Here is a 13,778-nt window from a genome sequence, read left to right on the forward strand (position 1 = left end):
CAATAACTCTACCTGCATGTACATACTACCTCAACTAACCAGTGCCCCCGCACATTGACTCTGTACCGGTACCCCCCTGTATATAGTCTCGTTATTGTTGTTTTACTGCTGTTCTTTAATTACTTGTTGCCTTTATCTCTTATTCTTATCCATATTTTTTGAAACTGCATTGTTGGTTGGGGGCTCTCGTAAATAAGCATTGCACTGTATTCGGTGTATGTGACTAATAAAAATCGATTTGTTTTTCTGATCTTGTCTGGTTGAAAGAGTGAGAAGGACATCAACATACAGACAGACCCTCATCAGGATTTCCAAAAGCTCCAAAGACTTTCTTTAAGGCATTGCCCATCAGAGTATCTCTCCAATTGGAGCAAGACGTCTGTGTCTTGGGTCCTTGCTCCCCTTCTCCCAAATGTTCATCCTCTGGTAGGATTCACGGAAGAACACAGCTATGTTGTTAATTAGAGAAAAAATTACCCACTTGCCAAGACACTCTTTGTTGTCTACCAAAACAAGGTTCAAAATGTGTGCATAGCACCACACATGCACTTGATGTGCCTTTATACTAATCTTGCATATTGGAGGCTCCATCAGTGGAATTGCCAAGGCACTTGCTGATGTCAAGCTTCATGTTTTCCACTCAGTACCTGGACAAAGTATAGTCCAGTGGATGCCTCGCATTTCACCACAGCCACAAGCCTCTCATGGATGACGTCCGTCACATACCTGACTATGACAAAGCATTGATCTTGTGTTGTGATGTCCGGCGTATTGTCAATCTGGGCTGAATACATACCAGCCTCCTGGATTTCACTTGCTATGGTGGCCTGCATTGTGTGTTGGATGGTGGTGTTTGATAAAAGAGTGATGAGAGGCTCTGCCCCCTCTTGACCAGGATGCAGTGTTTTGCTTTTCTCTATGCAGGCAGTGAGATACTCTTTCATACACAGGTCGTACTTTCCCAGCAGAATGATCATCTCTAAAACGTTGCCATGGTCAATGCTGCTGTCATCTAGCGTATAAGCTTCTTCAGACTGCATGCCTCTATAGCTCAGACCCCTCTTGCCTTTAACAACATCTATAATGCGCTCTAGCACACACCTTCCTCTGCACATTTGCTCTCTATGAGCAGACATCTGACTGCCGATGAACAGGCTCTCAATGTTACCTTTGGAGGACCTTAGAAAGTAGGCCTCAGCATGACCTCTATATATAATGCTCTTCTCATGCTCTTCCACTCTCTGATGGATATGCTTCCAGTCTGCCATTCCATTCATGAAAGGGCTGTTCTCTATGGGCTTTGCAAATGCCATACAAATGAAGCAGAATAAAGCATGGTTCTCTTCACTGTATGACAGCTACTTCCTGTTGGTCCCATCTTTACAAAAGAAAACCTTCTGCACCATAGACTTTTCACACTTTTGTTGGGAGTGGAACCTAAAAAACACATCTAGGTCCCATGACTTCGGTCTCTTAAAATAATAAAAACTTGGGGTGGCAGTGGTATTCTGTCTCTGGCTCAATCTACATCTGTCCCCTGCAGATGCACTATCCTCAACCTGGATGAGTAATTTGTATAAATTAGTATATTAGTATAATATTATAACATTAAATAAAAAGTATAATGTTAATATAATAGTATAACGTTAGTATTATATTAATATATTAATTATATAATGTTTGTATATTCATATAATTTCATATAATAGTATTCTATATACCACTAGTATAATATTAATTCCAATTGGATAATACAGCAGTTTAAGAAATATATAACCAACATTTGTCTATAATGTTTGTAGGTTTTGTTTCGTCATTAAATCCTTGTGCAAGAAAAATGGTCTACATTGGTGGTTAGTCTCTAATTTGTTAATGCTAAGAACTAACTTGTCATTAATCATAACCATTCATGCATAACAATGAGTTCAACATTTCGAAAGTTTGCTGTATAGCACATCAACCACATCTAGGCTGTGATTGGTCAGTTCGTGAAAAGTGACATTGACGAGATCTTGTTTCACAAAAGGCACCCGATATAGCTAAATAGCCAGCTAGCCAAACCCAAACATTGCTTATCTTATCCCTATTGTCTTCTGTCTTACCACTTCAGCTGCAAAACCTTGACTAACAGTTGAACTGGTATCGCTGGGCTCAATGGCCTGCTCTCTCTTTCCTGTTTGCTACCAGTGCTTTCAGGCTCACAAGACTGCGATGATTGACTGGTAACGGCGCCAAATGAAGAATGTGTTATTTTAAAACATTTAACTGCATCAGCCTCAAGGTACTTCAACCTCTTCTCGCTCTGCTTTTCAGCACCATCTTTACGTTTGTTCATGCTGCTAGACCTGTTTATAGACTACCATGTCTTCTTGTATATCATTCCTCCTCCACACAGGGAGTGTGTGTGTATGAACTATTGTTAAAACACTGGTTTAGGAACCTTTATTCATTCTTACCTGTGTACGGATGATTAAGTATGTTTTTTTGTATGTGATGAAATCCAACATGTGTCGGGAACATTCCAACATGATTTGGGAACTTGAGGCATTGATCCGCCGTCTCTAACAGGGAATCGTACATGTGCATAGAGCCGGGAGTATTACCCATTCGACCACGGCTCTGCCCCATAATCCCTTTGCAAGGCCTAGAAATATTGTGACGACACACACACTCACACACACACACACACACACTCACACACACACACACTCACACACACACACACTCACACACGCACGCACGCACGCACGCACGCACGCACGCACGCACACACACACACACACACACACACACACACACACACACACACACACACACACACACACACTCGCACACACACACACACACACACACACACACACACACACACACACACACACACACACACACACACATATGGACACACATAGACACACATAGACACACACCAAACAAACACACACACACACACAATGGCGGACAATCACCCAAGGTCAGAGTACAGCGTAATCAGACCCAGAGAGAGAAAGATGATCAATGATTATCCTCATCAGCAGGAAGGGATCATATCAGCATTATCAGTGGTATTCTAAGAACGTCACAACATTCTATAAATAACTACAGAGTTAAAAATAGTAACACATAAGGATGGCGTGGCTTTAAAACTTTAAACTCTGGTCACACAAGGAAGAATTGCAGGGGAAATATGCACCTTTTTATTTGGTGAATAGCATTCACGCACCTACTACACCAAATCAGCATTAGCTTTACATACCGCCTGTCATCTGGACTGGTGTTCAGTGTTTACCCACCTTTCTCTACCACTAAGGCTCTGCTACTGACATCCTACCAACTCCATATAAATAACCAGATCTCTGATCTGACTGCATTCTATTGATCTGAACTTGATCTGTTTCATGAACTGAGTGTCATCTCTGTTAGATGAGTCAATCTGGGGGTTGTACATGGGGCGGCAGGTAGTCTAGTGGTTAGAGCGTTGGGCCAGTAACTGAAAGGTTGATAAATCGAATCCCGAGCTGACAAGGTAAAAATTTGTCCTTCTGCCCCTGAACAAAGCAGTTAACCCACTGTTCCTAGGCTGTCATTGTAAATAAGAACTGTTTTTTTAACTGACTTGCCTAGTTAAATAAAGGTAAAATAAAAATAAATGTGTGTTAACAGAGAGTTGGGTGTGTTTCCACAGGACGTTCCCTTTCAAATGTATTTGTCAAATGCTTTGAAACAACAGGTGAAGACTAACAGGGAAAGTGTTGGTTCTGGACAAATACATGGAAGGATGTCTTGCGAAACACTGGAACTGGAAAAACGGGGAAGAGCAACAAATGACTTTCAAAGGAGCATCAGACTGATCAGCGGCAAAATCCGGACTGGATCACAAAGTAAAAATGAATTGGAAATGTTTTAAATGCTTTTACTTGGCTGTCAAAGGACCCACACTTTTAATCTCACTCCTGTTTAATTAACATTATCTGCGACACATGTGGCTCAATGCTGTTAAAATGATGGACAACTGCTTTTAAAGTATTGAGAATTGAGGTTGAAAATTTGATTATTACTGTATCGACTGATTTGAAAACTGGACTTGTACTGTTAACCTCAGATTAGTGGACAGATTTGGAGTAAAACAAGGAGTGGGCAGGCTGCCAGAGTTCTCCAATCCCCTAAAAACTTGAGATTTTCTTTTACCTTAGTAAGACCAATTCCACCCAACCACCTTTAGTGGGATCTATTCCACCATAACCCCTATAATGGGATCTATTCCATCCGAGCCCCTTTAGTGGGATCTATTCCATGCTAACCCCTTTAGAAGGATCTATTCCAGCCTAACCCCTTTAGTGGGATCTATTCCATCCGAGCCCCTTTAGAAGGATCTATTCCATCCTAACACCGTTAGTGGGATCTATTCCACCATAGCACTTTAGTGGGATCTATTCCATCCGAGCCCCTTTAGTGGGATCTATTCCATGCTAACCCCTTTAGAAGGATCTATTCCATCCTAACACCTTTAGTGGGATCGATTCCATCCTTAACCCTTTAGTGGGATCTATTCCATCCTAACCCCTTTAGTGGGATCTATTCCATGCTAACCCCTTTAGTGGGATCTATTCCACCATAGCACTTTAGTGGGATCTATTCCATCCGAGCCCCTTTAGTGGGATCTATTCCATGCTAACCCCTTTAGAAGGATCTATTCCATCCTAACACCTTTAGTGGGATCGATTCCATCCTTAACCCTTTAGTGGGATCTATTCCATCCTAACCCCTTTAGTGGGATCTATTCCATGCTAACCCCTTTAGTGGGATCTATTCCACCATAGAACTTTAGTGGGATCTATTCCATCCGAGCCCCTTTAGTGGGATCTATTCCATCCTAACACCTTTAGTGGGATCGATTCCACCATAACGCCTTTAGTGGGATCTATTCCATCCTAACACCTTTAGTGGGATCGATTCCACCATAACGCCTATAGTGGGATCTATTCCATCCTAACCCCTTTAGTGGGATCTATTCCATCCTAACCCCTTTAGTGGGATCTATTCCATGCTAACCCCTTTAGAAGGATCTATTCCACCATAGCACTTTAGTGGGAGCTATTCCATCCTAACCCCTTTAATGGGATCTATTCCATCCTAAGTATTTTAGTGGGATCTATTCCATCCTAACCAATTTAGTTGGATCTATTCCATCCTAACCTCTTTAATGGGATCTATTCTGCCATAGCATTTTAGTGGGATCTATTCCACCATAGCACTTTAGTGGGATCTATTCCATCCTAACCCCTTTAGTGGGATCTATTCCATCCTAAGTATTTTAGTGGGATCTATTCCACCCTAACCCATTTAGTGGGAGCTATTCCAAACAAACCCATTTAGTGGGATCTATTCCATCCTAACCCCTTTAGTGGGATCTATTCCATCCTAACCCCTTTAGTGGGATCTATTCCATCCTAAGTATTTTAGTGGGATCTATTCCACCCTAACCCCTTTCGTGGGATCTATTCCATCCTAACCAATTTAGTTGGATCTATTCCATCCTAACCCCTTTAATGGGATCTATTCTGCCATAGCATTTTAGTGGGATCTATTCCACCATAGCACTTTAGTGGGATCTATTCCATCCTAACCCCTTTAGTGGGATCAATTCCACCCTAACCCCTTTTGTGGGATCTATTCCACCCTAACCCCTTCAGTAGAATCTATACCTCCCTAAGTATTTTAGTGGGATCTATTCATTCCGAACCCCTTCAGTTGGATCGGTTCCATCCGAACCCCTTTAGTGGAATCTATTCCATCCGAACCCCTTTAGTTGGATCGGTTCCATCCGAACCCCTTTAGTGGAATTTATTCCATCCGAACCCCTTTAGTGGGATCAATTTCATCCGAACCCCTTTATTGGGATCTATTCCACCATAACCCCTTTAGTGGCATCTATTCCATCCTAACCCTTTTATTGGGATATATTCCATCCAAACCCCTTTTGTGGGATCTTTTCCACTGTAACACCAATAGTAGGATCTATTCCATTATAACCCTTTTAGTGGGATCTATTCCTCCCTAAGTATTTTAGTGTGATCTATTCCACAATAACCCCTTTAGTGAGATCTATTTCATCCTAACCCCTTTAGTTGGATCTATACCCTTTTAGTGGGATCTATTCTATCTGTACCCTTTTAGTGGGATCGATTCCACCATAACGCCTTTAGTGGGATCTATTCCATCCTAACACCTTTAGTGGGATCGATTCCACCATAACTCCTATAGTGGGATCTATTCCATCCTAACCCCTTTAGTGGGATCTATTCCATGCTAACCCCTTTAGAAGGATCTATTCCACCATAGCACTTTAGTGGGATCTATTCCATCCTAACCCCTTTAGTGGGATCTATTCCATCCTAACCCCTTTAGTGGGATCTATTCCATGCTAACCCCTTTAGAAGGATCTATTCCACCATAGCACTTTAGTGGGATCTATTCCATCCTAACCCCTTTAGTGGGATCTATTCCATCCTAACCCCTTTAATGGGATCTATTCTGCCATAGCATTTTAGTGGGATCTATTTCACCATAGCACTTTAGTGGGATCTATTCCATCCTAACCCCTTTAGTGGGATCTATTCCACCCTAACCCATTTAGTGGGAGCTATTCCAAGCGAACCCATTTAGTGGGATCTATTCCATCCTAACCCCTTTAGTGGGATCTATTCCATCCTAACCCCTTTAGTGGGATCAATTCCACCCTAAGTATTTTAGTGGGATCTATTCCACCCCTAACCCCTTTCGTGGGATCTATTCCATCCTAACCAATTTAGTTGGATCTATTCCATCCTAACCCCTTTAATGGGATCTATTCTGCCATAGCATTTTAGTGGGATCTATTCCACCATAGCACTTTAGTGGGATCTATTCCATCCTAACCCCTTTAGTGGGATCAATTCCACCCTAACCCCTTTAGTGGGATCTATTCCACCCTAACCCCTTTAGTAGAATCTATACCTCCCTAAGTATTTTAGTGGGATCTATTCATTCCGAACCCCTTCAGTTGGATCGGTTCCATCCGAACCCCTTTAGTGGAATCTATTCCATCCGAACCCCTTTAGCTGGATCGGTTCCATCCGAACCCCTTTAGTGGAATCTATTCCATCCGAACCCCTTTAGTGGGATCAATTTCATCCGAACCCCTTTATTGGGATCTATTCCACCATAACCCCTTTATTGGCATCTATTCCACCATAACCCCTTTAGTGGCATCTATTCCATCCTAACCCTTTTATTGGGATATATTCCATCCAAACCCCTTTTGTGGGATCTTTTCCACTGTATGTAACACCAATAGTAGGACCTATTCCATTATAACCCTTTTAGTGGGATCTATTCCTCCCTAAGTATTTTAGTGTGATCTATTCCACAATAACCCCTTTAGTGGGATCTATTTCATCCTAACCCCTTTAATTGGATGTATTCTATCTATACCCTTTTAGTGGGATCTATTCTATCTGTACCCTTTTAGTGGGATCTATTCTATCTGTACCCTTTTAGTGGGATCTATTCCACCGTAACACCATTAGTGGGATCTATTCCATTATAACCCTTTTAGTGGGATCTATTCCTCCCTAAGTATTTTAGTGGGATCTATTCCACCCTAACCCCTTTAGTTGGATCTATTCCACCCTAACCCCTTTCGTAGGATCTATTCCTCCCTAAGTATTTTAGTGGGATCTATTCCATCCAAACCCCTTTAGTGGGATCTATTCCACCATAACACCTTTAGTGGGATCTGTTTCACCCTAACTCTTTTAGTGGTATTTATTCCACCCTAACCCCTTTAGTTGGATCTATTCCATCCAAACCCTTTTTGTAGGATCTATTCCTCCCTAAGTATTTTAGTGAGATCTATTCCACCCAAACCCCTTTAGTGGGATCTATTCCACCCTAACCCCTTTAGTGGGATCTATTCCACCCAAACCTTTTTAGTAGGATCTATTCCACCCAAACCCTTTTAGTGGGATCTATTCCATCCAAACCCTTTTAGTGGGATCTATTCCACCCAAACCCTTTTAGTGGGATCTATTCCACCCAAACCCTTTTAGTGGGATCTATTCCACCCAAACCCTTTTAGTGGGATCTATTCCATCCAAACCCTTTTAGTGGGATCTATTCCATCCAAACCCTTTTAGTGGGATCTATTCCATCCAAACCCCTTTTTGTAGGATCTATTCCATCCAAACCCCTTTTTGTAGGATCTATTCCATCCAAACCCTTTTAGTGGGATCTATTCCATCCAAACCCCTTTTTGTAGGATCTATTCCATCCAAACCCTTTTAGTGGGATCTATTCCATCCAAACCCCTTTTTGTAGGATCTATTCCACCCAAACCCTTTTAGTGGGATCTATTCCATCCAAACCCTTTTAGTGGGATCTATTCCATCCAAACCCCTTTTTGTAGGATCTATTCCACCCAAACCCTTTTAGTGGGATCTATTCCATCCAAACCCTTTTAGTGGGATCTATTCCATCCAAACCCTTTTAGTGGGATCTATTCCACCCAAACCCTTTTAGTGGGATCTATTCCATCCAAACCCCTTTTTGTAGGATCTATTCCACCCAAACCCTTTTAGTGGGATCTATTCCATCCAAACCCTTTTAGTGCGATCTTTTCCACCCTAACCCCTTTAGTAGGATCTATTTCTCCCTAACTCTTTTAATGGTATTTATTCCACCCTAACCCCTTTAGTTGGATCTATTCCACCCAAACCCTTTTAGTGGGATCTATTCCATCCAAACCCCTTTTTGTAGGATCTATTCCACCCAAACTCTTTTAGTGGGATCTTTTCCACCCCAACCTCCTTTAGTGGGATCTATTCCACCCAAACTCTTTTAGTGGGATCTATTCCATCCAAAACCCTTTTTATAGGATATATTCCACCCAAACCCTTTTAGTGGGATCTATTCCATCCAAACCCCTTTTTGTAGGATCTATTCCTCCCTAAGTATTTTAGTGGGATCTATTCCACCCCAACGCCTTTAGTGGGATCTATTCCACCATAATCCCTTTAGTGGGATCTTTTCCACCCTACCTCCTTCACTGGGATCTATTCAACCCTATCTCTTTAAGTGAGATCTATTCCACCCTAACCCCTTTAGAGGGATTTATTCCACCCTAACCCCTTTAGAGGGATTTATTACACCATAATCCCTTTAGTGGCCTACATTGTGTTTGATACATTTCCAGTCTACCTATACATTATTATTATTTTTTTGTGTTCACACTTTTTGATGAAATCTTGCCAACTTGTGTTTCATGGTTACCATGGTTCCATACTGGTCACTGGAACTAGAAGGTTTTACCGTTAAGAGTCCAACAGTAGTCTGTTTCTATGACAAATCAACAGCATTCTTACATAAGTATTCATTTTGTCAGGGTGTTGAAGGCAGTGTGCAGTGCAATGCAGACTGTCTCGTGTGTGTATTTGCACTTCAGAACTCTAGTTCCTCTCACGGTTAATCTCTCGTTAACCCTGAGACAAAAACGTACCAGAAAGTATTCATGGTTATTACATACTATAGTTGGTTTATATCATGAATGTACCAGTTTATTTTGAGTTATTATGGGGTAAGGCAGCTCATCAGGCATTTATGCTATATTTAAGCAATAGGGCATGAGGGGTTGTGGTACATGGCCAATTTACCACGGCTAAGGGCTGTTTTTACTCACGACGCAACGCGGGGGCCTGGATACAGCCCTTAGCCTTGGTATGTTGGTCATATACCACAAACCCCTGAGGTGCCTTATTGCTATTATAAACTGGTTTACAATGTAATTAGAGCAGAACATTTTTTTATTTTGTCATATCTGTGATATACAGTCTGATATACCACAGCTGTCAGCCAATCAGCATTCAGGGCTCAAACCACCCAGTTTATAATCATCAACAATCAATGGGTATACTGTATATCATGTATTGAAATTACCATGTAACAGCTGTGAATATTGCATCTTTGAAGCCACACATTGAACTCATATTGAACATATCTGAAACATGAACACACCTGTAATAAAACATCATAGCCACACACCTGTGTTGACTACAAACACACTTCTACCCTATAGACCACCTCACTGTACTGAATTAGAGAGACCAAGAGAATACACAGACGGGCTGTCTGTGGAACTAAATGCCTGCTGCCTCTTGGCTAATGCCACACCTTCTGGTACAATACAGGGCCAATCTACAAGCAGAATCTGTCAGTGGATGTGAAATTAATATAATATTCTGGTTGAAATGTGGTTTTCTTTTTGAAGTCTTCAGATACCCATGCATGGTTTAGTCCATTGTGCAGAATTTCAAATCATTTTTCTGGTCTCTAAAAAGGTTCTTCTTTCTGGAGAGTTGGAGTGGTGAGTTATTCCAGGGCACTAGATAACTTACAGTAGGGAGAAACTTAAGAGGTACGTGTGATGTACACACACACACACACACACACACACACACACACACACACACACACACACACACACACACACACACACACACACACACACACACACACACACACACACACACACACACACGTCTTTCCTGGATTCCTCAGATCAGCGCATGTGGCTGCATGCTAATGATCGTGTTACCTTCCACTGCGGTGAAGTCTGCTGAGGGTAGAATGGCTCATAATAATGGCTGGAATGGAGTGAATGGAATGATATCAAACAGATGGAAACCATGTGTTTGATGTGTTTGATACCATTCCAATAATTGCTTTCCAGCCATTGCTATGAGCCCACCCTCCCTATTTAAGGTGCCACCAGCCACCTGTGTTTCAGTGAAAGATAACGCTGGATTGTAAGCAGTGTGTGGAAGTAGAGTGGAGCAATCTTACCCGACAGTGTTTAAACAGTTGAATGAAAAGGATTTGATGTAATGACCATAGACTAATATAATCCCAGCCATTGTGTCTATGTTTTGTATCCCTTCCTACAGTCTGTAATTTATTGTGTGGATGATGATGCCATTCCCAGTTTTAGAAGTTGTCACATACAATAAGAGTAGAAAACAGATTTTTTCCAAAATACATATTTTATTATCTATTTCATAGCTCTTAGCTTACATCAACTCACTACACCTCTGTAAAACTTATACATACATTTGGACACTTTGAAGAGCCAAAATTAAAAAGGTTTTCTCTGGCTCCAATTGGACAGAGGATATGAAACAACACAAAATATTTTGTGGTACTCTGTGAAAACAGATGTTTTCATGTTTATCAGGAATACTGCACTTGCTGTTTATGAAACAGACCTACAACATTGATACATAGAGTTACACACAAACTGATATGAAACTCAAACACCTTCAGAATCAATACAGATATGATGAACAATAATAACCACAGATATTAAATGATTTGTATGAATACAGAAATCTCAGGTTAAAAAACAAACCATCCTGAAACAGTGACTCTATGCATATTGAGATATTTAGCTGTTTGTAAAGCATAAATAGGGTAAATAACACACACACACACACACACACACACACACACACACACACACACACACACACACACACACACACACACACACACACACACACACACACACACACACACACACATATATATATATATATACTATAATAGTTCTATAATGAAAGGTAGAGCTGTACATTTGTCCAGACCCAAACCCTCTCCACATCATCTCCAGGTCATGAAACCCTCTCCACATCATCTCCAGGTCATGAAACCCTCTCCACATCATCTCCAGGTCATGAAACCCTCTCCACATCATCTCCAGGTCATGAAACCCTCTCCACATCATCTCCAGGCCGTGAAACCCTCTCCACATCATCTCCAGGTCATGAAACCCTCTCCACATCATCTCCAGGTCATGAAACCCTCTCCACATCATCTCCAGGTCATGAAACCCTCTCCACATCATCTCCAGGTCATGAGGTCTTGAGATCAGAGAATTTTCTTCAGTTTAGATTTCCTCTCCTGACGCTTGCTATGAACACACATACGTAGACACACGACGTTAGACAAACATACACACAAGTTTTACAACAACTACACACGTGCACACAAATACACACACGTGTACTCACAGCAGACAGCGTTGTACCCTCTTGGTCCAGTCTTGAGAGGGGTCGGCACACACAAACTTGTCCCTCCGGGTGTGGAAGCTGCAACAACACAGCACAATGTCAACACATATTACACACACACACACACACACACACACACACACACACACACACACACACACACACACACACACACACACACACACACACACACACACACACACACACACACACACACACACACACACCAGAGGAGGCTGGTGGGAGCAGCTATAGGAGGATGGGCTCATTGTAAAGCTGGAAAGGAATACTTGGAACAGTATCAAACACATCAAGCATCTGTAAACTAAGTGTTGGACTATGTACCATTCATTCCATTCCAGCCATTATAACGAGCCATCCTCCTAAAGCTGCTGCCACCAGCCTCCTCTGATACACACACGCACACACACACATTACACAAATTGCACACACACGCACAGATAGTGAGTGTACCTCAAAGGTCTTTCCTCTAACCACACCTCGTCAAAATGCATTGGAAAAGGTAAAGACAAGACTATTTTACACACAGTGTGTGCTGGGCTGTGATTGGAGGATAACTCACACGACAGCATGGATGTCACAGGAAGAGGTAATGGTCTGGTAAGTGTAGTCTTTCAGCCGTCGGCATGGCACTGGACGCCGAGTGTACTTCAGACAGCAATCTGCTACGCACACACACACACACACACACACACACACACACACACACACACACACACACACACACACACACACACACACACACACACACACACACACACACACACACACACACACACACACACACACACACACACACACACACACACAGTAAGATAGGGAGAGCATTTGTGTATGCAAGAGAGACTATGTGTGCATGTGTGTGCTTGTATGTCATGTGTACGTATTTGTATAATGTGTGTGTGTGTGTGTGTGTGTGTGTGTGTGTGTGTGTGTGTGTGTGTGTGTGTGTGTGTGTGTGTGTGTGTGTGTGTGTGTGTGTGTGTGTGTGTGTGTGTGTGTGTGTGTGTGTGTGCACGTATTGTGTGTTTGTATTAGCACTCACCTGATTTTGTGGAGGGGATGAGTGTGAGGATGAGGAGAGATAACAGCACAGTCAGGACACACTCTCTACAGCAAAGCATCCTGATCTTCAGATGGGTTCCACAGAGACAGAAAGTAGGGAGAGTGTTTTCGTAGATTCGTTATCTGTAGTGTGTGAGAGAAAGAGAGAGTGTTTTTCTGACTGAGAGTTTGTGTTTAAGTAGGGCTCGGGCTGGACTTCCTCCAGATAGCAGTGTCATGGAATGTATTGTCAGGGGGTGTTGCGGTGGGGTGAGGGGGTGTTGCGGTGGGGTGAGGGGGCGTTGTTAGGCTGTTGTGTGACTGTTGGTATTCTCAGGTATTTTTTGTGTGCGTGCTCTGCCAGTGAGATTCATTTTCTTCTCCATGTCCTCCTTGGCTACAGATTAATGATCTTGTTTTCCTCCACTGAAAGATAATGCTGGAATGTAAGCAGTGTGTAGGAGTGGAGTGGCGCAATCTTACCTGAGGAGTGTGTAAATAGCTGAATGAATGGGAGTTGATGTAAGGACCATAGACTAAAATAGGATATGATCTTCACAAACTGCTCAGGTATTATAATTCCAGCCATTGTGTCAAAGTCTTCAGCTTGACGTC

The 13,778-nt window shown here is 42.1% G+C and overlaps 1 protein-coding gene across 2 annotated transcripts; it reads right to left on the minus strand.

Annotated features, from left to right (window-relative positions):
• Positions 1 to 11,785: 11,785 nt before the first annotated feature.
• LOC127919050 (C-C motif chemokine 20-like) lies at positions 11,786 to 13,376 on the minus strand. 2 transcript variants are annotated; one of them, XM_052502418.1, is made up of 4 exons: positions 13,165 to 13,376; positions 12,682 to 12,784; positions 12,099 to 12,176; positions 11,786 to 11,998 (listed from the first exon to the last, which is right to left on the minus strand). In XM_052502418.1, the coding sequence occupies exons 1-4, from the start codon at positions 13,241 to 13,243 to the stop codon at positions 11,956 to 11,958; spliced, it is 303 nt and encodes a 100-aa protein (XP_052358378.1). In that variant the 5' UTR covers positions 13,244 to 13,376; the 3' UTR covers positions 11,786 to 11,955. The 2 variants fall into 2 exon arrangements, with proteins under 2 accessions (XP_052358378.1, XP_052358389.1); XM_052502429.1 differs by having other exon boundaries at positions 12,682 to 12,781; positions 13,165 to 13,375.
• Positions 13,377 to 13,778: the final 402 nt, after the last annotated feature.

The sequence above is a fragment of the Oncorhynchus keta genome, chromosome 4 (assembly GCF_023373465.1).
Source record: "Oncorhynchus keta strain PuntledgeMale-10-30-2019 chromosome 4, Oket_V2, whole genome shotgun sequence".
NCBI lineage: Eukaryota > Metazoa > Chordata > Actinopteri > Salmoniformes > Salmonidae > Oncorhynchus > Oncorhynchus keta.

Bases quoted from the DNA above. Each gene is read 5' to 3' on its own strand.
- LOC127919050 (XM_052502418.1), bottom strand. From the start codon at position 13,243: ATGCTTTGCTGTAGAGAGTGTGTCCTGACTGTGCTGTTATCTCTCCTC. The intron at 12,785-13,164 runs GTGAGTGCTAAT...GTGTGTGCGTAG, and splicing joins CATCCCCTCCACAAAATCAG to CAGATTGCTGTCTGAAGTAC. The intron at 12,177-12,681 runs GTGAGTTATCCT...GTGTTGTTGCAG, and splicing joins TGTGACATCCATGCTGTCGT to CTTCCACACCCGGAGGGACA.